The sequence below is a fragment of the Diachasmimorpha longicaudata genome, chromosome 3 (assembly GCF_034640455.1).
Source record: "Diachasmimorpha longicaudata isolate KC_UGA_2023 chromosome 3, iyDiaLong2, whole genome shotgun sequence".
In the NCBI taxonomy this organism is placed as follows: domain Eukaryota; kingdom Metazoa; phylum Arthropoda; class Insecta; order Hymenoptera; family Braconidae; genus Diachasmimorpha; species Diachasmimorpha longicaudata.
The window spans coordinates 8141789-8169401 of record NC_087227.1 but is presented as its reverse complement, the minus strand read 5'-3'; the positions used below and the strand labels follow the sequence as shown (position 1 = coordinate 8169401).

Sequence of the window (27613 nt, the reverse complement as noted above, 5' to 3'; positions counted from 1 at the left end):
GCGGAAATATTGAAACGTCGAATGTGACATGGGGGATCGATTCCCCTCGGGGAATGAAACTCCCGTTTGAGGTGAAAAGAGTTCGGCAAAGAGCGATTCATCCTTGTCTCTCTTATTACGATCTATCGGGATTACAAATGATGTTTCTATGATGAAGCAACACTGTTCATTTAGGGGAAAGTGGAGCCAAGCGAAACGAGGGTGAAAACGAATGGAGAGAAAAATTTTGATAATTTTCTTCCGCATTTTTCCGGGTAAAAATTATCAAAGGTCAAATGTTATTCAAGGTCAGGTTTGTGGGTTGTGATGAAATTATTTTTCGGCCTTTCCTTTGATTCTCTCAACTCCTCCCCCCATTTCTCCCATTTACCCTTCGATAATCTCCAACTCTAACATAACATACGGTACCACTTCACTCCACTTCAGCCTACACCACACCATAATCTTCAAGAAAATTTTTCAAACATTTTCATGAGAAAAGCTCGTTATTCCCCATTAAACGAGAACTTGGCAAACTTCACCTTATCTCGTGCATTTCCATCCATTTTATTCTGCATATTCATAACACTCATTTAATGTCACTTGACGCCTCTCACACGGAACAAATTCTCTGAAACTTTTCCTACTCTTTCTCCGGGATTTGATTTCACGTGACTAGAACGTAAAAAGAGGCACTTGCGAAGAACTGGAAAGCGGAAAACGAGAGGAATAAAAAATCATCGGGCGGCTCACGTCACATCCAGAAATCACAAAAGTTCACTGTTGTCGACATCGATATACCGGAAAATCTGGAAAACCCGGAGATTTTCAGTGAAATAGAATAGCCTTTTGCATTGCAATTCCGGAACAGAGGGGAGACCGATGCGGAAAGCAAATCTCGGGGTATATTTGGGTACAATGGGAGGGGGAAAAAAAAGTTGAATGCATTTACAGAAGCATATTCTTACACCTCCCTTTCAGCATATGCAAATGGAGAAAATTGTGAATTTCTCCCAGGGTTGGAAGGGAGAAGGGTAGAAGGGGATAGGGTGGTGGTAATCACATCCTCAGATTTCATTATTCTGATTGATTTCTCTCACTTTCTTTAATTGGATTGAGTAGTCAATGGGGGAGATGTGGGAGTTAGGGGTGAATCCTTTGCTTCATCCTAGCTGTACGTATCGATATCTAACCTATCGATATCCGAGATTAATCCTCAGTTTGAGAGGAAAAAATTCGTTTTGCGAAAAAAAAAATCCAACTTTTCCCCAGATTTTATAGGTGATAACGAGAAATCTTATTTTGTCGGTTATAAAAAGTTTTTCTCCAGGATGAGCTCCCCTTTAAGCTACTTACACAAGTGATAACGTTTCGAGAATTGCAATGGGCTGAGACACGAGTAAAAAGAACACTTCATAATTCCGTGATTTTTCACGCAGCCTCTCGATGACTTCTCAACGATTGTCGAAAATATTCACTCAAAAAGATGTAGTTTTTTGTAAATAAAATGCATCGTGACTACTGCATCATATTTTTTATCTATAAAACAAATTGTCACTGAAGAAAAAAAAAGGTAATGTTTTTTTGATGAAAGCACATCATTCGCGAGTGAAAAGTCTTGACAGAATCGACAAGTCGGGATTATCTTCAGATTTTTCTTGACGGAAAATCTTGCCAACGACCCCTCGGCCCTCTATTGTGTTTGCCTGGCTGATGTTCGGAGGGCTCTTATCGCGGAAATGCCTGATTCCTTCGTGTGAGGGAGGTGAGAGTTACTCTGGATTTTATTTTGCATCGAAAGTCCATAAATAATAGTTAAGTAACTTTGCCTACATTCCCTCGGGGGGAGGAGGAGGAGGAGGATGCTACATGGGAAAGAAAATATATATACAGAAATAGGTGTCGTTAGAAATATTTATGTGCCGAAATATATGTCACTTATATCCGCTCATGTGTCGCATATTTTCGGGGAAAATGTAATGTTTGGAATATATGTTGGATTTGGGGGTGCGGAGAATAAAAGGGCTTTTCTGAAAAATTTAAAATATCAACGTTTCTATGTTTTTATCGGACAATAAATAAGACGAATGTGATGGAAATGATGAGAAATAAGAGAATTTATCTAAATATATCTGTGAGTTCTGATTTAATTAAAAATTTAACGTAATTTGGTACCGAATATTTATGTTTTACTTGCAAATATTAGTGATTTCTGCAATTCTCTCCATTCATATTTCATAATGTTGTAATTTTGTAATTTTAATAAAAATTGAAAGAAGAAAAAATTAAGGCAATTTTTTTTGTTCGTTGATAAGTCGGTTTATTCCTTTAGCCCATGTTGCCCCGACCTCCCTCATGTATGCGTATTTTATTCAAGCCAGAAATATTCAAGATATCATTCTCGCGAACTTCTCGCCATAAATTTTGATTTATATATTTTTTTCTGTGCCCGAGAAAACAGGGAAAACTTAGTTAAAGTGAAGCATTGATTTTTTTTCAACTTCAAAATTGCTTCGGAGGAAAAAACTCAGGGGATTGGCAATTGGGAAGAATTGAAGCATGACGATAAAAAATATGGGTCCTGGTAAATATATATTGTGAAACGAAAAATAAATTGGTTGAGTTTTTTTAACACATTTTTTTGTCGCCCCAATTTTTTAATACAAATAAAAAATGTTATGTTGAGCCTTCGGAGGCACTCTCTCTAGCCAGTAATTTTGCATCGTTATGCACTTCCCAATATTCTGATCACTTTTGTGAAATTCAAATCCCCATTCCCGGAATTAAACAATTTCCATTAATTTAACGAATGAAAATTACAAGTAACTCGGATTACAACTGTTGGTAATTTTTGCATTAAATATTATTCATTTGAGCTTAAAACATTTTCAATTCTTGGTATATGCTGCCCTTCATCAAATCCAGTCGTTCGTAAAATTGGAAGTGCAGAGTGAAATCATTACCATTGACTGATGAATTCGTGGAACGTTAATGAACGAGAGAAATGAGTTGAATAAACATTGAGAATTATATTGTAGGATAAAATACCTCATGTCGAGAGTGGTGTTTCCACATTTAGTAAATAATGAATTATCGCTGTAATGCAGAATGCAGAATAAGTTCAAATGGTAGCTAAAGCCCTTCAGGCTTCAATGAATGATAGCCTTAATGAATGTCAAAATAAAATGATGGAACAACTTTCTAGATAATCTCTACGCTACAAAAAATGTCCCAATAATTTTTCGCACAGACCTGATTCCCTTCGATTCCCCACTTGACCCCTGAGTCAATAGAATTATCCCGATAATTTTGGGGCGCCTCCCCTGTTGCGTCCCTCAATAACATTTTATTGCTCATCGTCTTTCCTATCGAACCCCCACACCTGATTAACCTTCATCAATACTAGAATGCCCCCCTCCCCTATCTCTCCCATTTGACCCCCAACAAGGTACGGTAGTTCTGATGGTTCACGTTCTCTCTCCCGTTGACCCGTTTGACCATCAAATTCATTTGCCCAATTTGACCCATCACCATTTTTCCAGATAATCAAGAAACCCATAATTAACTGCATTTAATTTTCTCGTTACTCCGCCTATTGAATCACTGCCATACAACCAGAGGAATAAACTATTTGTTGACGTTTCATCCCAGTACAGCCGGTGGCGATTTCACCCCCTCATCGCCATCCATCCCACCCTTCCTGTCACCAACTTGAATCACCCGAAATGCATTCGCATTCAGCAAGCTCATTAAAGTCCAGCAGCACTCGATCTGGGAGTTACACTCACCCAAAAACTAACACCACACACACACACACACACATCAACACTCACCCGCACATCCTCCCCCCACGTCAACTTGATTTTCACCTCATTTCGCAGAATTTCCCGTTGAGGGGCTCTGGTGTCCCTCGTATATCCGCACCACCGACGCAAATAGGGTTCCACCGGGACGCCACATCCCCTCACCTCCCAACCCTTCGCCCTTTTTCCCTAATTCACGTACACACGTGTTCATCCCCATGAGAAGAACCCCTCGCACATACCGTGAACAGGGTATCAACATGGTAATGCAGAGGACCAGTTGAAAATTCGCTTTCTTGATTTTATCGATTGGGTTTTCCACTGAAATCCATTTTCCTTTGACAGATTTCAAATGAGATTTTTTTTTTTTATCACAAACGCTGTATTTTTTAGTTGACTGTCGACGAAGGTTTCATTTGTGGTTGATGATTACGTTGATTTGATTTAGGTAATTGGGTCGCATATTCAACGGTCTCAACGACCTCGGGGGGTTGCGCGGTTTTTGATTTTATTTCTTTCGACGATTTCATTTGAAAAGAGGTTTATTCAGTGTAATAAGCTCTCTGAAGTTGATTTAAAGGGTTGGAGATGAAGTTGAAGTCACTTTGCAGTCAACCATGAGAAAGGAAATAACGATTTCACCGGCACTCGGAATGTGACGTCGAAATGTTCAATATAATTAATATTATGTAAAATTTTACTGGAGAAGTGAATGATGTTTATCGAAGGACATTTATCGCTAATAATAATTTTTTACATCGAATTTCACGGAATAATGTTTCATGGGGAAAACAACGACAAAAGATTTATTGCTGTCATAACATTGTGTCATTCTGCCATTTTGGAAATGCGCGTGAGTCGTAATTATGTGGCGGTTGATCATTAGGGGGATGGGAGGATAACAGCCCTAGTAAAAATAAAAATTATCATGTCCAAAAATTCAGGAAATTTCACTCGCTCGAACGAAAATATAACAATCCAACGGAGGTCTTTGGCATCAGCTGATTCACCAATGATTCCCCCCCCCCCCGGAAGACTCAATGTCCCCAAAAATCCCCAACTTGGAATTCCTTTTCAGGTCAATGATGCCTTCTAATCGATTGTTCACTACATCGACTCCCTCCCTCATCCTAAAGTCATTATCGTATGAAAACTCAGCACCAACTTGCAAGATATCTACGATATTCGAGCTGTAAATAATTTCACATGTGACGGAATTTATGATGAGCGTTCAACGATAGGAAACCAAAGTGGTGGAAAATTATTCCATACTTGACTAATTAGGCTTGCAGTCGTGCAATTGTAACTCTCAATCCTACTATTTGAGACACGTAATTCTACGAGAGTTCGTGGAAGAACGGAATTTGCATAGTTTCTCATTCGTCATTTGTATAAGTTAAAATCAATTTGTTCCGACCAATTTTTCTCGTTTCTCTGAATAAAACAAAAGTTTCGATAACACAATATTCACCTTCTGTTTCGTTGTATGGTGTAGTTCTCTGGTAAAAGGGAGTTAAATTTAATGGCAGATACCACATCCTGTAAAAGTTGGTGGAAATTTGATCAAGGCATCTCTTGACTCCTTTCAGGTAGAAACTTCTGCTACCTCTTGGCTTTAGTTCATTCGATTTTTGTTCTTCATGAGGAGTAAATGTCGGAGAGATCCTTCATTAACAACTAGCCTATCAGTGATGTAATTATATAATATCTAGTGGCTTTTGGTAATTGTATTTGGCATTTATTACGAAATTTGGAGAGGCTATGTATGAAATTGATGGGAGATACGATGAAAAATTTGCACTCGACAATTTGTAGAGCGTATGCGTTGTCACATATTGGAGGTCAGGTTTGCCATATGCCACAAAATTTGATGGAATTTTTCAAAGTGTAGTGACAAAAAATGAACGAGAGCTTTGCTGGGATGGGAGAACTCACTCCCGATAATTTCCACGTTTTTCCAACAATTTTTTTAGCCTCTGGCTGGAGATATTTTTAAAATGAAACTTGGGTCACAGTGTGTTGTATATGTTTGAGTTGTGGAAAGATTTTTCAAATTAAAAATCCTGACAGGATATTCGTATGGAAATCCTTCCTCGAGGAGAGGATTTATTCTGTTGCACTTGTGTTATTTTTTGTCATAAGCGGACGAGACCCTGTGAGAAGCAGAAATGAAGAGAGGATATGATATGATGCATTATTTGCATTTTATATTTATTTGATTTAGAGGGAACGAATGCAAGATGACACACGAAAAGAAATTTTGGATGAAAACTAGATCTCTAGAGAGTGAAACGTGGGACGAAATAATAAGGTCAAGTTTTGTTGGAAAAATTAGACTTGGGAGGCTAACTTTTGTGATAAAATTAATCTTCATCCCTCGTTTCGCCCTCTCGAGGTCCAATTTTTACCTAAAATTTTTTTCGGCGTTTAAAGCCAAGTGAAAGGGCAGGAAAAGTTCATGCGAGTTAAAATTTTACCAAATTTTCCTTCAATTTTATTATTAAATAATTATAAAAGGTCTTGAGAGTTTAATGAGAGGGAAAATTATCTCTCTGATTGGCCACTTGACCCACATGACCTCGACTTGACTCCCCCATTTGACCCTCAACATCGTTGTGACTCTTAAAGAATAACCCACTATCGCCTCACTTTTCCCCACTATTACTGCCCCGAGAGGTTGAATAGTTGTGATGGTCAAAGAAAAGGGGGACAGAGGAGGGCCAAACAGTTTGACCCTCACCACTGTCTGACCCAAATTCTATTCTACCTCATCACAGTCTCCCCAGTGAAATTTTTCCATCGACTCCGTCGTAATGAACGTTGATTAAATACATAAAAAATAATAATCTATTATTCAGCTAATTAATCCACGGCTCGATTATTACACCATCGAAGGTAGCTAATTGGATTGTTGTGGTGGGAGTATACCGATAGGGCTGATAATGACAACAGGGGTGTCGATCAACGGCTGGTACTGTCTCCGTGTCCATTTAATGTCCATTGACACAGTCTAGTCTTATACCCACTAATCGATAGTAATACTTAACGGATCCCTGAGCAATCTAATCAACGATGGGTATAAATTGCACGTGATAATGGAAAAGCTCTATTGCAGTTGAATACTTAAGCCAGGGGAGGTCGTCATTGTCGTCTGCTGGTGCTGATTATTTTTTTTAATTATAATCTGAACCGAGGGAAGATGTCAAGTCACTGGAAAATTGTCACCAAATCGGATTTAAAAATCGTGACTGGCGAGAAAACAAATTTTAATTTATTTGAATAATATTTATGAAGGTCTAGTGTCACGCGACGTAACAATGTTTTTTAAGTTCAATAAAATTATGATAAATTCAGAGTCCAAATGATGTCTAATTGGATCCAGCTCTTCCTGGTGTTTGTGAAATTTTATTTTTACGTGAAAAGTGAAACGATAAGACACATGTGCTTGATGGAAACCGAAAAATATCTCAAGAATTCACCCCTCCGTTACAGAAAATTTATGATGACTCTAAAGATATTCAGTATAAACATACAAAATCACTGGCAGATGCATAAGACGAAGAAATACGAGATAGCGAGTGACAAGCGCATAAAAATTGAGACGATTTATCGTATTTTCTTTTCGCTGCATTCTATTCATGCACCCTCTATGTTTGTTCATCCCCCCGGTAGAGAAAACGATAATTTTTATTTTTCGGGAATTTTTGTATCCCGTCAGACGTGTCTCAGAGGACAATAACGATATGAATATTGTTGCACTGAGAACAACATTTATTTTTGTCATTTCAATACTTCAAAATAAAAATGTCTTTTATTCAAATATTTTTGCTCTATAATTGGACAGGTTTTTCCTTGTTTTCCCCTCAGGAAAAATCAATCTCTAGTTCTTCACATATTCCAGAAAGTAGAGCACCCCAATGTTATTATTCACAAAATGTTATTCAGAGGAAAGTGGTCCTGAGTGTACTTCAACGATTACATTTAAATTAAAAGAGCACTAATCAAACAAAATGACATCATCAATCTTAAAGCTGATTAAGACTCGAAACAACAGTGTTCCATCAAGTTTCTTGTCCCTCATGAGGAGAAAAGGGTGGTTGGGGGAAGGGGCAATGTTGAAATGAACTCAACCGACATTAATTAACCCCGAGTACAGACTGATTTGAATAATTTAACAGGGGGTAAGAGCACTCAGCATCCGATTGTGAATTAAAATTTCATTGGAAGCTCTAGATGAACTTTGTGGTCTCTTTAGAGTTAAAAATTGTGGGGCTTTTGGTAACTGGGAGGAGTTGAAATTTATGGAGTAAACGATTAGGAAAGTTTCGGGGTGAATCCTTGTCATCAATCATTGCGTTTTCGAATTCTTAGGGGTTTGCGAAAGGTTACGTAATGGGCTTTCAATTAAAGTGTTGACACTAAAGTTTACGATGGGCGGGAAGGGGGGGGAGAGGGAGGGAATTGCAATAATTTCGATAGTGGGAGAATTATGAGATGAGTCTTATGAGTTCAGTATTTTTGCTACCTTCCTGAAAATTTGGAAATTTGCATTCAGAGCAGAATTTTCCATAATTTGATGAGAATTGAGGAACAGAGAAAATTGACTAAAAATTCCGTTCTCGTATTTGAAAAATGTATAGTCAAAACGACAGGTGAATGTCAATTTCTAGAGGTCATTCCCCTAAATTTGTCGAATCAAAGAACGATCTATTTAGTGCAAATAACCGGACATTACTGTGGGGATACTTTTTTAAAAAGATAAAAACAGTTTGATTTCTAGCAAATTATATTATTCATAAGAAACACTAGGTTTTACAAAAACACTATACACTATAAGGTTTTCCGACACTTATTAATTGAAACGAAAACGTCTAAATCTAACTAATCGTCGTCGAATAAACTTCTGTCACTCTTCGATTCTAACTCTACACGCGCTCTCTACTCAGTACTCTCCCTCTCAACTACTTACTACATACTAACTACTTCTCTTAACAAAAATACCCTTGGCACCCCCGATTCCTCCCTCTGGGCTTCTTCTCCCACCACCGTTATGGGGCCCTGTTTGCCATTTTCCGTCTATGGGGAATTCCCCAAACGTGGCGGAGTGGGCCAGCTGCTAATGGCCTAGGCGCCATTAGTGAGAGTGCGTGGGTTCTACCTTAATAAAATAATAATAAAACTACGTCTAAAAATCTCCGATACTACATTCGGCCTTTCCTGACCAAGAACATCTGCCCTCAGATGTTATGTGCATTCTTCTTCTGAAAAATCTCTATCGGTTATCCACGGCTTCATATGATCGGCTGATGTCGATGTCTCTCTTGGACCTTCGTGATCGCCCACCTTCTCAACTATATAACGATCATTCCGTAAACTTTTTGTCACTCGGTAAGGACCCAAGAATTTTGGAAACAATTTCAAACCCGGTCCGAATTGTGTGCGTTTGATAGCTACTAAGTCATCTGCCCGATACAATCCTGCGCGCTTGCGTTTCTTATTATAATTTTTCTGGTTCTCGGCTTGAATCTTACAAATATTTTCCTTCGCCTCATTCCTTATTACGTCACGTGCTTCCTCAAACATGTGTACCCACTCATTCTCAATCATTTCTCGGACCTCCACATTTTCTTTTAAACGCATCTTTGTTCCAAATAGCAAATTAAAAGGAGTTTTGCCAGTGCTTCTACTCGGTGTAGCGTTTAAAAACATTTGTGCACTGTGGACATGTCTGTACCACTCTTCCGGCTTTGGAGCAGACAACTTTGACAATATCGGAATCATGGTCCGATTTATTCTTTCTACCTGACCATTCGCTCTAGGAAGACCTGTACAAATTAATGAATGGTGAATGTTATTCTCGCAACAATAATCCCTGAAAGCGTTTGAGGTAAAAGCTGTTCCACGATCCGAGATAATGCGTCTTGGATTCCCGAATATAAAAGATTGCTTCGTCAGTCGATCGATAACTTCCGCGGCATCAGTAGATCGTGTCGCATATAACCATACAAATTTACAGAACGCGTCTACAACGACAAAAATGTGCTTATATCTCTTTTTCGTCAACGTCATTGGTCCAATGTGATCAATGTGGTAAGTATCTAGCGGTGTGTCTCCTTTGAATATTGGATTCAGGAAACCTTCCTGTTTGCCTTGCTTTCGTTCATTTACTATACAACTGATACATCCCTTTATGAATTTTTCGACCTTTTCTCTCATACCTGTGAACCAATAATTTCGCTTGACTAACGCCTCCGTTTTCGTGACTCCAAAGTGACCCTGCTCGTGAGCCTGTCTAATAATCTGTGTTTGCATAGCTCTTGGAACCATTAATAAAACGTCGTCTTTCATTTTTCTATACAATAATTCATTCTGTAAAACATACTCAGTCGTCTTACCCTCATTCATCGCTTCAATGACATTTCTAACATCTTTATCCTCGCTTTGACATTTTCTTAGCCTGGCAATCATGCTTTCATCACTTTCTTCGATTAATAATGTTTCGGGTAAGGGATTCCTACTCAAAGCGTCTACATGAGCCATGCTTTTCCCTGGACGATGCTGAATTTCATATTTAAATTCCTCTAAAAGTAATGCCCACCGCGCGACACGGACACACAAATCCTGTTTGTTCATCGTCATAGTGAACGCTTTACAATCAGTGACGATTTTAAAGGGAATCCCCAATAAGTAAACTCTAAACTTTTTTAAGGACTTGACAATTGCTAATACTTCTAATTCATAACTATTATATTTCTCCTCGGCACGAGATGTTTTTCCGCTCGCGAAATAAACGGGATGAAATGCTTTGTCTTCTTCACATTTTTGCATAAGGATTGCTCCATACCCTAATTTTGACGCGTCAGTATGAAGCTCAGTTTCCGCTTCCGTTCGATACAAGTGTAGAATGGGATGGCTACTCAATGCGATTTTCAATTGATTAAAAGCCCTTTCTTGTTCTACATCAAAATGCCACTCTACGCCAGATCTTAACAGATTTGATAATGGTCTAGCCACACGCGCATATCCTTGGATAAATTTTCGGAAATATCCCGTCAATCCCAAAAAACTCTGGACATCTCGGACGCATGTTGGCTTGGGAAATTTTATCACGGCTTTGATTTTATTCGTTGACGGTGAAACTCTACCTTCGTCGATAACATGTCCTAAGTATTCTATACGTGTCTGCAAAAATTTGCATTTTTTCCAATTAATTAATAATCCCGCTTTTTCTGCAATATCGATCACATACTTTAAATTTTCCATCGCGTCTTTTTTATTGTTAGCCGGAATTATTACATCGTCCATGTATGTGAGCACAATATTTTTCGCGATTGCGTCTCGAAAAACTGCGTTTATGAATCTTTGAAATACCGACGGTGAATTGCACAGCCCGAATGGCATCTTTAAAAATTCGTATTGTCCGCTCGGTGTCACAAACGAAGTAAACTTTCGGCTTTCTTCCGATACGTCAACGTGAAAAAATCCATTTTTGAGATCGAGTGCAGTGAATATTTTCGAGCCTTGCAACCGGTCTAATTGATCTTCTATCAACGGCAGAGGGTAACGGTCTTTCACGATCTTCTTGTTTAATTTTCGATAATCTACGCAAATTCTAGTCTCACCATTCTTTTTCCCTACTAAAACAATAGGACTCGCGAATTCCGAATTCGAGATGCGAACAATCCCCTGCTCCAGCCATTCACCTATTTGTCTGTCTACTTCCTGTTTCTCAAAATAGGACAACCGTCTTGGCCTCTGAAATACAGGTGTATCTTCTGTCAAAATTATTTTCATCGTGATCTCTACGTCTCGCGTCTTTACCGGTTTGTAAGTATCAATAATATCACTGATCTCTTCGCGCAACTCTACGTCGCCAATGTGCGATAAATCCAATGAAGTATCCTCAATAACATCAATTTTTAAAACTTCCGGAATCTCAGCATCATCGTCGGGAAAAACATTTACAATTTTTTGAATCGTTACTTTGCCTGCAATCGAACGCAATTCTACCTGATTTAAGAAGTCAGCTCCAATAAGTACAGAATATTTCATCACAAAATCATTTACTACGTGAAATGTAATGTTGTAATTCTCTTTATCAATAATTATGGAAGTTTCGAATGATCCCATTGTCGAATTATTTGTCGCGCCTAACCCGTCAAATTGCGTATCTTGCCCTAATGAGGGGGACCCCAGTTTTATGAATGTTTTTCTACTTATCAAACTAAGGTCGCTTCCTGTGTCGATGACTGCTGAATATTTTTGGTTGCCCAATTCTACATCCTTCAGCTGCTTTCCTCTCGGTGTCTGGAACGATGCATAAGATGATGTTTTCTTCTCGTCTGACTTCGCTGAACACCTCGCTGCAACGTGGCCGAATCCTTTGCACTTGAAACACTTTTGTCCTTTCTCCTTATGAGGACACTCCCTACTTAGATGGTCTTTCTCACCACAATTAAAACAATATCTAGTATTATCATTTCTCACTGAAGCACTCGGTTTGACGATTTTTTTCTTGTCGTCCACTTTAACACTTTTTGATTTTAATCTCATCTCGGCCTTCATCGTCTCGTACTCGGAAAATCGCTCCTTAAGATCCCTAATTGTCCTTGCTCCATATAGTTTATTTTTGTTAACTGGATCGTCTGGAATTCCGGTCACGATGTACTGTATCACCGAACGCACATCAACGTCTCCTTGCGCTGCAATATCCATCATCTTATAGATGTATGCTTGGAACGATTCATCTGGCTTCTTTTTGCGTTTAGTCAACTCCTGGTGAATTTTATAGCTGTCAATGATCTCTGCGAATTCTTCCTTCAGACCTTTTTTTAGTTTAGACCACTTCCTGAATTTCTCGTAATTGACGAACAGCTTCGCTGGACCTTTTAACATCCGCTTGGCATAAGTCACTTTCTGTACGTCATTCCATTCGCACATTTCGGCCATTTCTTCGAAATCGTTTATCCATCGGATAACACTGATGTGATCGTCTCCAGAGAATGAGTCCATTGACTCTTCCACGTCTTTAAATGTGAGGTTGTAGTTACGAGGTCGTCTATGAGATTCGTGCCGTCTATTGCGTCTAGTTCGTCTAGCTTCTTCCTCGGACTCGTCGCTACTCTCGCTGCTGGGTCCATCGTCTTCGTCGTCTTCCTCAGCGTCTAAGTCAGCTCGTACATCGTCTAAGAGACCCTTGGCGACTCTGCTAGTTGAAGCACCGTGTTCGCGATCGAAAATTAGCGCAGTCCTCAATCGCAACTGCAACTCGCTCTTGTTGCCAGTTGTTTTCAGCTTTCGTTTGCTCAACGCCTCTTTGAGTTGAGGAAGCTTCATTTTCTCCAATGTCTCACAAATCGCGGCTTCTTGTTCTCGCTGGGACTCCTCCTGCTGTTTCCTCTTTCGTTCACGTTCAGAGTCGGACATTTTGCTGCACTTTTTCACTAGAATGGCTGTACCTTTTTTTTCGTATCCCGGACGAGCCCCCAAAAATATGTGGGGATACTTTTTTAAAAAGATAAAAACAGTTTGATTTCTAGCAAATTATATTATTCATAAGAAACACTAGGTTTTACAAAAACACTATACACTATAAGGTTTTCCGACACTTATTAATTGAAACGAAAACGTCTAAATCTAACTAATCGTCGTCGAATAAACTTCTGTCACTCTTCGATTCTAACTCTACACGCGCTCTCTACTCAGTACTCTCCCTCTCAACTACTTACTACATACTAACTACTTCTCTTAACAAAAATACCCTTGGCACCCCCGATTCCTCCCTCTGGGCTTCTTCTCCCACCACCGTTATGGGGCCCTGTTTGCCATTTTCCGTCTATGGGGAATTCCCCAAACGTGGCGGAGTGGGCCAGCTGCTAATGGCCTAGGCGCCATTAGTGAGAGTGCGTGGGTTCTACCTTAATAAAATAATAATAAAACTACGTCTAAAAATCTCCGATACTACATTACGAAATTTCCCATCGAGCCAATCTGCTTAATTTACTCGTTAAAGTTATTTCACCTGAATTCCCCCGGCGGGAAAAAAAAATATTTCCTCCCCAATAAATACCCCAACGTCAATAAAAACGTAGGTAATAAATCTCGCCGGCGGTGTAGCCTGAAAATTCATCGAAATATCGGAAAAATAAATTGGCGAGTCCAGCTGAACTGGAAGGGATTACCCAAACATTACATATAATCTTTTTTAATTTCTGTACGTGTGCTAAAATTTGATGTACACACGTCAGCGAATTGACACGAGCGAATGAGTTTCATGGAGTGAATCAACGAAATGGATTAAACAGACGCATGGCACCATCCTGATAAATAATCTGGTAGCAATGTGTCACTCATTCGGTCGGTGGCATCGATATTCCCTCAACAAACACTCGGTGAGCGAGAGGGGGAGGGGAAAAAAAAATTGGAGCAGTTATATTTGCACGTAGAGTTTATCAAATTGTTCCTGGAATCTGACACTCTATGACTGCTCTATTCCTGGTATTGGCAATATAGTCACGGCGAAAGCAATAGTATGGAATATGATGAGATGCCTCGTGTTCAATATTATCGATATCTTCGGTCAATCAGTCGTGGTGATGTATTAGTGGGAAAAATACGATCTCTTCAACGCATTATTATGGTCCACAAGGAAAACCAAAAATTTTTTCTGCAACTTGAACTTCAATGAGATGGGAAAATGCGTGAAGAGTGAAATTGGAGAGAGGAATTAAGTGATCGGTGGACCCATTTGAACCAAATTCATTCCTATTTCATATTGGCTACGTCCTCCCGCTATCGGAAATTGAAGCAAATTCATCTCATCTCCTCGAGCTTAACCGGAATGTGACGCATACAAATGTCCCTTGGGATGGTAAATATCCTCGGTGTTTTCATCGGTCACGAGAAAGAGTGGATGGTAACGGCTGCGTATTTTACGGATGAAATACCTGGATGTACTGTAAATATCTTTCAGGATGCGTAGAGACAGTAAAAAATGAGAGGTAGGGGTAAAAAAGGGGAAATAAATTTCTAGGTCTATTTTCTTCTTTTTTTTTCTCTATTTCCACCGTTGGAATAACAAACAGGAGATGTAGCTCGTTATTTTCTGTGCCTCTCAGGAATTCCAATGACCATGTGAAAAGGGGAAAATAAAGGAGGTGAATATATTATTCTTGTACCCAGTTTTTGCGATTCATCGATTGTTATTTCCACACGTAGAATTTAATGGGGGTAGAGGGGGTGGTGCAATTGGTGAAATTTGCCATTTTTCCAGGAGAGGAGGATCGCAATTAATTACTAGGGGAAATATTTTGATTTGTTATGCGCGACGGATAGAAAAATAGAAGTTCACATCTAATTTTCAATCTCTCAACTCGGTCCCATTATCCTCCAGCATATCATATCACCAATAATTTTCGATACCCTCCAACAATTATCCCCACAAATAATAAAGACGACAACTTTTCCAACAAAATTACACATTTCGTGAAGACTAACATTCTTCCGTTTCACTGAACGCTTTCCATATTTCAATGGAAGCCACGAACAAAGGCGACAGGAGAAGAACATGGAAAATGGAAGGCGCCGCTTCAGGAAACATTTTCGTCTATCACCGTTATTATCCCTGACAATTCCATCTAAATACAGAAATTCCAATTCCATCCGAACAATTTTGAATAATTTCCATCTCTCCAGCAACAGAACTAAAAGCAAATATCTACATAGGACCTTCACACACTTGGAAAATTCGAAAGAATCCCTTGGGACAACTTAATGTTATAAACATCATCGATATAACGATGTCCAGACGATCTCGCACCCACACAAGTCCCAATCAACAATCTCATAAATGTCCACAGACACCACGAGTTTACAAAAGGAATTATGGCTCACCCCTTTTTCCTAGGGAGCTCAGGCACAATCGGAGTGACAGACAATGACAATGGAACATTTTCCGACCGGTCAGTGCACTTGAATTATCCAGATGATAAAGTAAATCAATCAACAAATGGGTTAGCTTTCGATGTTCACTGGTAGAAGCCCATTCTAGTTTGTAGATCATCTACTTTCAGATGATCCATTTTCTCCCTGAATTTAATAACCAGTCATTTCCATACTTTTCGGTTTACAGCTTTCTTTCTTATCACAAGAGTTTCATCCCTCGAGTACTTAGCATTTTATGAATAACGACAAAAATATTGCTCCTATGAAACTAAAAAGTTGGTTATCAAACTCCTATAGTCAGAATTTCAGAGTTTACGGTGGTTGCGGTGATTTTCTCATGCGATAGAAATCATCGGAGTAGAAACAAACCGCTGATGTTCATGTAGTCGTAACTATGATCCTTTGGGTAGGATATAAAGTGTCAATGAACTATTGACAATTCCCCACACAAAGAGAAATGAAATATCCCAGAAATACCACGTACAAAAACAACTTTCAATGATCGTGTATTCGCTTGTTGCAGGTTACCATCATCCAAAGGAATGCCTCACTAGGAACCATGAATTTCGACAATATATCAACCTTCCTTGACCACCACAACATCACCAATGATACCTGCGGTGCAACAGTACCAATTGTGGGAATTGTCAATCAAGTTCTGTATTCAATCGTCTGCATTGTTGGACTCCTTGGCAATACACTGGTCATCTACGTTGTCCTTCGTTTCTCCAAGATGCAAACTGTCACGAACATGTATATAGTGAATTTGGCAATAGCAGATGAATGCTTTCTGATTGGAATACCATTTTTAGTGACAACAATGAGCCTGGGTTACTGGCCATTTGGTAAAATAATGTGCAAAGCGTACATGACAACAACATCGATAAATCAATTTACAAGCAGCATATTCTTATTTATAATGTCAGCTGATCGTTACATAGCCGTTTGCCATCCAATATCATCACCGAAAATGCGAACCCCATTTATATCCAAAATTGTATCGTTGAGTGCATGGGGTACATCAGCATTGTTCATGGTGCCAGTATTTCTGTACGCAAATACAGGAGAAAGTCAGAATGGAATGAGCTGTAATATATTTTGGCCGGATGATCATGGTGGACAGACAATGTTTACTCTGTATTCATTTGTTATGGGATTTGCCATACCCCTCACCCTCATATTGATCTTCTACTTCTTGGTTATCAGAAAACTGCAGACAGTTGGACCGAAGAATAAATCGAAGGAGAAGAAACGATCCCACAGAAAGGTGACAAAATTGGTGTTGACTGTCATAACTGTTTATGTTCTATGTTGGCTACCATACTGGATTACCCAGGTTGCCCTTATTTACACACCCCCAAAGCAGTGTCAATCGAGAATTGGTATCACAGCTTTTCTTCTTGCTGGATTCCTCAGCTACTCCAACAGTGCTATGAATCCAATATTGTATGCCTTTCTCAGTGATAATTTTAAGAAGAGCTTTCTCAAAGCTTGCACCTGTGCAGCTGGTAAGGATGTCAATGCAACACTTCACATTGAGAACAGTGTTTTTCCAAAAAAAGCTAAAGCCAGTGCTGAGAGACTTCAGTCCAATAAAATTGTTACCTCGGGTACATCCAGAGGTGAAATTGAAGATGAGGAGGGAGAGAGAGGACTTTTGATTAGTAAAACATCCACCACTACCATCACCATGACATCAAGATCAAATATTACCATTACCAGTGATAATAAGGAGAAGGAGAGTGTCAAGAATGGAAATCAGGGAACATTGTTGACACAAGTTTAGAGCATATCACGAAATATATATTTCGTTATTTATTGAGAATTCATTGGTGATGAGGAAAATGTCAAAATGTTAAAACGAACAAAGAACTAGTTCAATTGTGAAAAATCTAGGTTTTTCGGGGTGAACGTCTATCTTTGTATGCCCTTTCCCATTCCGGGTGTTTCGTGTTTCGAAAAATATTCGCTTCCAAGATCTATCCGATCTATGATCTACATGAATAATGTAACAGATGCAATCAGATCTGGATAATTGAAATTAATCGTCATAGACTATTTTAAGAAGTTCGTTCAAGAGGACTAATTGTCTTCATCGATGATAACTTCTGTCGTTTCCAATGTTATCCTCAAAGAAATCATAATAATACTAATATAAGTATGAAATTGTGAAATATCTACAATATTACTTCCATTATTGATACGGCATTCTGAATGACAAGCTGATAACACTCCCCGTCAATATCACAATCTCCAGATGTACGAAGTATCCTACAGCATTGTCACACCCTGCGGCCACACGTCATCTCAATTTCTACCCCCTGATGCGGGGGTGAATTGGAGGGCGTATTTCAGGAAGGGATAAACGATAGGGGGAGAGGGGAAAATATATAACAAATGGAATAACTGGAAAGATGAATTAATGATAGAATAATTGTCACAAGGGTCTATCTATCATTCACGAAATGGTGGGGAGGGGGGGATTTTTTATTTTGTTTGTTCGAGTCTCGGCTTTCTGTCATATTCCCACAGAATCTGCAGGCAATTTTGGATAGTTTTCATGTATTCAGAGGGGGTGGGCAGGTGGTGGAATAGGGACAGGTGTATTTTCCCGCATGTGTTCCCCTATGTTTATTCTAAGCCTGAATGGATGAGTTTCTATCGATCTGAATAGATAACAGTCTCTCATACATGTTATGATTGAATGATTAAATGATTTCAATGTTCAATGGACGAGATTGTACTAGTAATATCGAGTGAAGGTGGCGTATCTGCCAAATTGGGAATTGAGAGTTTATTGAAATTAAAAAATGATTTTTTTTTAATTTTTTGAGGGTAAAGATAACTCATAGAAGTTTAAACTCTTGATCACGACATTTTCTGGAAATGGTCAACCCCTTGATAAATATATGTTCACATTTCGTGATACCAGTATATAGGCGGATGCAACAGGTACGATTTCGTCGGGTTCATAAAATCCCACGATATCCTGGCGCCAATTTAATTGAAATTCTTCATTGCACGAGACCCAATTACTTGCTAAGAGAACACAAGATCAAAATGATTTACGGAAGCTCATAATTTTCCTTTTCTCCACTAAAATCTCACTGATGTATTTAAGGGCAGATAATTTGCGAGGTAAAAAATTTATAAATTGACTGATTCATTTTGTATATTAAATATTAGATACCTCAATAAAAGGTCTAGTAGCTGTTAAATGGTACTTACAATATATATAGCTACATATGTAATTTATCAATTTATATAGAAGAATATATGTTGCTAATTCGTAGGCCTAATTATATTTTTAGTTCACATTGTTCAAGGTGCTTGTCAATAATTTTGATAACTATTGAATTTGAAATGTATGCAATGCTTGAGGTGATAGAAAAATTGACTGAAAATGAGAATTAAATTTTCGACGATTGTAAAAAAAAATCTATCTCAATAAATGCACCTATTCTAGTTTATCGATTTACAAGAGGTGTCAAAGCTTTGGAAAATCATGTGATGAATTCTTCAAAAGCATATGCTCCTCCTTGGACCTGTCTTTGTGGACAGAAACCCATTAAAAAATCATCTCATCAACACGAAAATTTCATCCAACAATTGAATAATCCACAATTTTTCAATTTCATTAAATCAAAATGACCTAAAATAGTACCATTACACAAACTGACGCATCTTCCCACGGAATGCCAGTTACGTACAGCATTTGAGTGAATTTGCATTTAGTAGCCACTCTAGAATTGACTCAGCACATGCGAGACACGAAACACCGGTAATTTGGCTCCTATTTAATGGTGGAATCTCGCTTCAACGAGATTGGCATTCCGTCGTCAAGTGAGACTTGAGGATGCCCTGTGTATATGCATATCTAGATATTTGGAGAGTACTGGGTAGACGAAAAGCCAAAAAAAAAATTTCTCAAAGTTTACAGAACACAAATGGACTTCAGGAATTTATTAGAAGAATTGCCGCCATTTAACTACGATTTTTTTTATAAATTAAAAAATTCCCAACGAAATGAATTGTATAAAATAAACGTAAATTCACGTCAGAATAAAAAAAAGACGTAATTGTGGAGAATATACCATTTTTGAAGATGACGTAGTCGTTGTATAGCCAAAGGAGTGTATGTAATTAAGACCGTATTTAATTAATTAGCTACCACTTGAGATAAATATTTGGTTGGTATTACAAGCAGAATAATTATGTTTCTCATTAACAAGTTCTGCTTGAATAATTTTATTTACAGTTTTCGATGATTTTGTTGGCTCATAATAAAACTTGTTTGAGCACGTGCTCCATGTTCTCGTAGTATACGGAGTTGGCTCTTATTTCCCAACATTTAATTTATTTAACGATTACAGAGAAGAAAGTGAATATTCTCTCATTACCCCGTAGATTTCTAAAATAACTCAAATGTGGAGAGAGTACGGCCAAATGGACCAGTAGCACAAAACTGGCCTCTTTCGAGATTTATGATTAATATTAAGAAAGAAGTATGAGTGTGGAGTTACGCCCACTTAGAGGACAACTTTTTACTCAATTTTATAATTGTATCAGTCAGGAATTGCGGGAAAAATTCAGAAATATTTTTTTTTTATGTTAAATTTGGAACCTTTGGACTTTCAAAAAGAATCTTCAGTACTTATGCCCTTCTGGCTATACGGTGTATTTAATTTTTAAAAAATGCACTTAGAGGATCGTTATTTAAGGTTCATCTGCACACGGAGAGAAATTTAAAAAAAACCGGTACTAACATGTGAGAAGAGGAAAAAGGAATCGTCAAGACCAATTCCAGTTCTGGCAATGGAAATTTCATTGTCTTAAACGTTAATTTTTTTCGAACTTCTGTGGAAAATGTTTTTATATCCCCTGAAATTTGTGCCACAAATCCCCAAGTTTTACGTTGATATTATTGGGTTTTTTTTACAACCGAGATATTAAGGTTTTTTCGCACTAGAATTTTTATAGACAATTTCTCTCCGTCGAATGTATATAGTTAAAATCATAAGTACATTTGTTAGTTTATTTACAGAATATTACCAAAGATTGATTGCAATAAATTCAGCACTTAACATGTGGATGTTTAACTGATTAATCATTGATATCATCCACTATTAATGAAGCCATAAATATAACCGTAATCGTCCCGTAACAAGTATTAATAAATTGACATAAGACAATGGGACTGTAACGAAATTTTAATTTTCTATGTATATTTGAATGTTGAGTAAAATGAAATAAAGAATCGAATTATTGAACTGAAATAATTGAGATTATAATGAATCTTAAATGTCAATAAACGAATGGAAAATAGATGTCGAATTTATTTTGATAAAATTCCTTTCAGCTGTGAAACGCCTGGGGGACGCATTGCAAACATTTATTTAACGTTTCCAGGTCATTTCCAGTCGTCAAGGTTTATTCTGGGAATCACGAGACTCTAGTATCTTGGAAAATGGTGAGGGATGGATGGATCATATAATTTTATCTTTGATGTTTCTTGACGCCATTCGGACGCTGTTAATGATCGTTAATTTTGGTTTGTGAGGGTAGAAGTGTCGTATTGGACCCAGAAGATGCTCATAATTCGAAAGTTATCAACACAGAAGAGAAACGAAACACATTATTTTTTTACGATGCGAATTTCAACCGTTGCCAAGAAATAGTTTCTACCCTTAAAAAAAATAAATGATAAAAGTCTGAACATTACAATCCCCTGAAAAGAAAATAAAATTCTGCCATTGCAGGCACTGAAAATTTTATTGGATTGAACCTCAATTTTTTTCCTGATTTCTATGAAAAGCCTAAAATATCTGATTTAATTGTTAAGATTTTAAAACACTCCATAATATTTTCTACCCTAAATTTCCAATATTTCTCCCGATTTTTCTTTGGAATATTTTTCTCGATGGGCTGAGAAAATACTTTGAAAGACCAAAATCAATATTGACATCCCTAGTCACCATAACCCACGTGAAGTTGTTGAATCCCCTCAATCATGCAGTAAAATCAGCGATTAATCATCTGCATTCATGCATAAAACAAGCACCACATAGATATCCCCCTCCCCCACCACCCTGTCATCTTGTACAAGCATCCGCTTCGCCTTCCACACGAACAAACTTTCACCTGAGAATACAGAAGTCCTGTTAACCCTCGTACAAACCTTTGGTTGATATTCACCAGAGAATTATCATTTTCTCAACCAACACATCAGACCAAAAACGAAACCGTAAAATACCGAGGGTGAGCAACTACATAACACCTCCACGTGGATGATCCCGATTACAACTTCAATATCACTGGGTGTTATCGTCGTCTGCGATACAGCTGTTGAGGTAATGAATTCATACCTTGATTTTACAACTCAAAGGGACGAACAGTTAAGCTCCACAAAGACACAAGATAAAGATATTTTATATTGGGATCATCTTGGCAAACGGATGAGGTCGTTGAAAAGTATATAGCGAATGGCAATGGATATTTGTCTTGGGGGAGATGAACAACTTTGGTGGTGTAAGAACTTTCCCAGAATTCCAATGGTGAAGAAAAACAGTTGGAATTATTCTACAGCGAAGATGGTACGAGAGAGATTGTTTGCGGTGGGTCAAACTGGGAGCGAGTGGTGAAGGTACATCTTAGGGCGGCCGATGGATATTGGGGTATTTCGTTATTTGAGGATCAAGTGGGATGGAAAGGGGAAAGTGTTGAAAGGGCCAAGTGGGAGGGACAGGTGAGGATTCACTGAATCTCCCTCATGACCTTAGAACGAGGAGAAATGAAAAAATAATGAGAATTTGAAGAGAAAAAAAATCCCATCGTCCGATCGGGATTCGAACCCGCGTCCGAAGCTCCTGATCAATTCTTCAATAATGTAGATTTTAAAAAATATGTCTGAATTTTCCTTTCCTTATTGTTATTCTCTGCAATCCCATTTTGCCCCATTCAGTCTTATAAAAAATTTAAAGCTCAACCGGTTGGAAGGGCCGTGAAAAATATTTTTCTTCTGAAAAAGAAAAAGTTTTTCACGCCGATAGGTTTGTAAGAACATTCCGTGTTATATAATGTCCCTTTTGCGGAACTTTATATGACAGAATGGAGGTACAAAATAGCCCTTACACTGCGATACACCTATTGAATTCAAAATATCCCATTCATATTGAGAACCAAGTGAGTTACATGAAAATGTCATGTCAGGTTTAAAAAAAATAGCCTCATTTCACATGTCCTCATGTCAGATATGTATAACGATAATTAGTGGCACTGGTGTTGGCTCTTCTTCCACATAAACACATGACTATTCCAGGAAAAAATATAGCACAACAATCCATCAAACGTACCAACATTATTTTCCCAAATGTCATTTCGTTTCGTTTGTTGTGCAGATGCACTCATTCAAAGGATCTCCAAACTAGAACTGTGAATAAAAATAAAAAAAATGTTTGTGGTTTCACTGCACCCGAACGAGAATGTAGGTATCTCTAAATATTTAATTTGCGGACTGATAGAGAGATGCCGGTTTCGTAAAAAGAATTCAAGAGAGTGAATAAACATAGCTCGACGTTGAAAAGAGGAAAACAAATGTCTAGTTGAAAATGGCATTTTCGTGATAAAATTGTAGACTGACACGAGCCCTTTTGAAGCTATTTATCATCAATACCACGAGTGCCGAGAGGAATGAACTGCCAGGATAACATGAGTGTAGATCAAGCACCTGACGTAGGGTGAAATGATCTGTCAGGTAAAACGGTCTTGAGCGTCAACTGAAGGGTCAATTTTTTTCAAATTCAAAGGGAAAGGACAAATCGCCTAATCACAAGCGTTAAACAGTCTCAAGGATCTCCTCAAAGAGATCAATTAATTTACCCGATGGACCCTCGTCACTTTTCCTTTTTATTTTAACCAAAATTTCATCAGTTTCCGGAAAATTGAACTCCTGAACAATGAATTTCGTTTCCGGTCTACTGTCCCTCATTCTCTCATAAATATTAAAAACCTGTCGTACAAACATTCAGTCCTCCTAGTCAACAAAAAAATTGTCAGAATGTGTTGCCCACCTCACAAAGTGGATCATCAGATAATGGAAAACTCGTAGAGAATAGACACGCAAAATTAAACGACATAAAGCCCCCGAGGTTTGTCCCCTCACGGCTAACAGTTCTGCCCCTCATCACTTCAAAGCCAATGTAAAGTGAAACTTCTATAGAATGGAAACTGTAGACAATGTGGTAGGAAATGAGGTAAATAAGTAGTATTATAAAACTATGGCATTTCAGTTCTTACATAAGCTAACCATTTCCCAGAACTTCATTTCCACGATATAACGGGTAAAATTTTCATAATAAATAAAAAAAAAAAAAACTGTTCACCAGAGTTACTTTGTTCATTATTTCACAAATGTGTGCTTCATGGTGTGCTGTTGGTCGATAGAGAGGGAAGGGGGTGAATAATTAAAAAAAAGAGGGAGAATATTGAACGGGGGAGCTCTTCGATATCGTCAGGTGATTGTGGTGGGTGACAAGGTCAGGAGATGATCAGGGAAATAAAATTTTTTGAGGGTCAAATGGTCGTCAAATGATGGAACCTTATCGGTCATTCATTGACCTCTCCCATGAAGTGATTAAGGAAGTTTACCGGTAATACTGTGATAGTATCGTAATTAATGTTATAAATAATATTTTAAAGTGATGATAAGTATCCGGCAATTGCTCACGTGTTTTAACATTCGTTATTCTCCCTGTTTTACTTTAGCGGGCTCCCCCATCGTCCAACATTAAAAAAGTACTCCATAAATAATATAAAATAAACGAATGAATAGCAATGAAGAGAAGGGATGAATAAATGAACAAGTGAGAGGCACTCACATAAAAAAGCACTTGAAAATGGGGAAAAAATAATTCCAACGAGCATCAATTTTCCGCGACTGTTGCTCCTGCCACGTTGAATCATCTCCCCTCACTTCCCATCTTATTTACGCCCCCTCGAGATTACGATCAACTGGATTACCCCGAATTCCCAGCAGATTTAAAAAAAAAAATCCAATTGATGTGATTGAAACCGCCTCCGTCTGCTCTCATTCCTTCACGATATCTATTTTTTCTTCCTCGCGAGTAATTCCCGATTTATTTCTATTTTTGCGTATACTCAGACATGTCAATTCACCCGAGATTTCTGCAATTTTTTCCGTTTCACTGGCGCCATCTCGAGATTCGCTGGAGTATCTCCCACTGCGGGAATTCCCCCGACGGTGTCTTATCCATTGGCAATCGAGGCGAAAGGAATCGCGCAAGAGTAATTTTTTATGTTTTTTTTCTTTCATTTTTTTTACTACAATGAGGGGGGTAAATAAATCAATTAAACGGGGGAAAAGACAGGTCAGAGTCATTTGCGGTATTTTTGGCAGTAATTTGGTAATCGCTACAACGGTTCCGTGACATGCAGCGGTTGAAAACGAGCAACAGGTGCTGAGTTGGTCGTTTAGCCGACTATCCAACGCTAGACGAGTATTTTTGATTGAAAACGTTTGATAAAGAAGGTGATTCCTTCATGAGATTAATTTAATTTGTTCGCTGAATTCCGAAATAATTTACATTGATAATTAGTCAATTATATTGATTAGACGATATCTATATTCAATTTCTCCAATTGAATGACTATTATCGAGTGAAATTATGACAGTATCGGAATTTTATCTGATTCGAATACTTTTTTTATTACCTTGGAAGAATAAATTTGTAAAAAAAAAATCTATGTCATTTGTTTAAAGAGCAAGACCTGCAATTTCGTAACAACAGTAATTTCCCTCCAAAAATATCTTATCACATCATATTTACCTCTAAAATCTCACAACATCAAGATAATTGATTAATGATGATTGATAATTGACAATTAAACATTAATCAAACATCTTGATAAGTAAACATCTACCGAGATGTAAAAAAATAATTGAAAATGCTGTTGACTCTCGTGAATTGTTGAATGAATTTTCCCCATTATCCGAGCAAATTTTCCACTGGAATTTCAACCACCTCGAAGCAAATGAACAATAGTAAAGAGTCCCTTTAGTTCAGTGCGCCAATATAATCGAACATCCAGCATAATTTACGGTAATTGGAAGACGTCGAAAACAAGCTCTCACGTTTCCGTTGTTACTCGCGAGTGTAGGTAGCATAAAGGAATCTACCGCCATGAGTGTTCACAGAGGGCTTTCATGCAACTATACACCCAACAATTATCTGTTATTTCATACAATGCTGTGATTATTCTAGCGCCATACATACGGGAGAACAATTCCGCAACACCGTACGGGTTAATTGATAGCATATATTATTGATTTGTTGATTTATTCATTACTTCGTGACACAATGAAAACGTGTCATAGCCGTGGGCCAAAAAAAAAACGTATAATTTACGATGTAGTTGGTGTTGAGGGATAATCTTCGAGGGTGATATTAAGGGGGGTCAGAGGATATCACAGCGAATGAAATTTTGGATAAAAATTGGACCTCCATTGAACGACTGTTTGTTTTATTACAAAACTTAGTCTTCGAAGTCCAATTTTTCCGGCAAAACTTGACCTAAAAATTAGTTGATTATAATTTCGTACGATATTTCAGCCCTGGAAGACTAATTTTTCCTAACAAAATTGCTTTCTGTGGATAAAAAAAATTATTACTAAAAAATGAGAGGTCAAACGTCTTTAAAGGTTTCATTATAAATCGAAGTGGGTGATCCCCCTCGGTCTGTCTGTCCCCCTTGACCCTCAGGACTATTTGACCGACAATCGAATTCGTATTTACGAGGGGGATATCACACGAAGAAGACGTACGTGCTACACGTAATTGCGACCCTGTTGAACAATTTTGAGAGCAAAAATTTCTCACGAGAGTCACGTCAGGGCGTCATTCAATGATAATAGGGCTATTGTTGACGAATAAAAACATCAAAATAAATCGATGATTGCGACGACAAATGTAGCGATAGGTATTCCCCTCGCTTTCTCATAGATGTGTATTTGCAATAGGGTGAAAGGGGGGGAGAGGTACTTGAGCTTCGTTGATTCACTCGATGCGAATCATTAATGGTGGCTACGTGTTTCGATTGTCAAAGCACTCAATTTTTCTTGACTCAACACTTGAGAGAGGAAGAGAGAAAGAGAAATGCATTCTTATTGGTTTCATTGACTTCTCGTGAAGTAACTGGATTGTTTGGCTCATCTTCCGGTGCTGGGAATTGGGTAATCAGCAAATTTCTTCAATTTGCAGTGAAAATTAAAGGGGGGGGGGGTAAGAGGGGAGACACAGCAGAGCTTGTCATTCAAGGGGTTGAGGGTAAAACCGGAGGGATGACGGAACGGAACAAGAGAATCTGAATTTTTAAGGGTGAAATGAAAGAGACGGGTGAAAGGGGTCAAGTGGGTCAGTTGATAAGGGCGAGAGAAGTGATCAGTCCCTTCTTCTGTCCCATTAAATTCTTAAAAACATCCAACCCCCCTTTTTACTCTTTTCCTCCCCCATATTCAACCCGACGACCGTTAAACCTCACCAACATTCACCATTTGACCATTTCGTTGTCTAATGGACATGAAAAACAAAGTTATTCGATTCTAAAACGAAAGCCTCACGCCCACTGGAGAAGAGAATCCTAAAAAACTTGACAACCACCAGCCATAAACACCACTATCCGCTCGCTCAAAAAAAAATGGGGGTGAAAAGTAGGATTGAAAGCAGAAGACGCCCACCCCCGACAATGAAAGAAGTGGAAAAGACGAGAAGTGCAAAAAAAAAATGAATAAAAAAATTCACGAGACGAATAAGAAAAAGAATGATAAAGACAAAAATCGGTGGGGGAGAATAGAAGAGTCTGTGGGCGGTCAT

General features: G+C 38.2%; 2 protein-coding genes across 8 annotated transcripts in view; one reads left to right on the top strand and one right to left on the bottom strand.

Moving 5' to 3' along the window:
• LOC135160012 (somatostatin receptor type 2) overlaps positions 1-21039 on the top strand; it is a 34619-nt gene extending 13580 nt beyond the window's left edge. The window contains exons 1-3 of one of the 6 annotated variants that reach the window (XM_064116133.1): positions 14875-14938; positions 15641-15742; positions 16249-21039. In XM_064116133.1, coding sequence (XP_063972203.1) covers positions 16285-17511 — 1227 coding nt within the window. In that variant the 5' untranslated portion in view covers positions 14875-14938; positions 15641-15742; positions 16249-16284 and the 3' untranslated portion in view covers positions 17512-21039. The other 5 variants (XM_064116129.1, XM_064116131.1, XM_064116135.1 and 2 more) reach the window with 5 other exon arrangements.
• LOC135160060 (SWI/SNF-related matrix-associated actin-dependent regulator of chromatin subfamily A containing DEAD/H box 1 homolog) overlaps positions 1-27613 on the bottom strand; it is a 117121-nt gene that overhangs the window by 48496 nt on the left and 41012 nt on the right. The gene's annotated exons all lie outside the window — the stretch shown is intronic.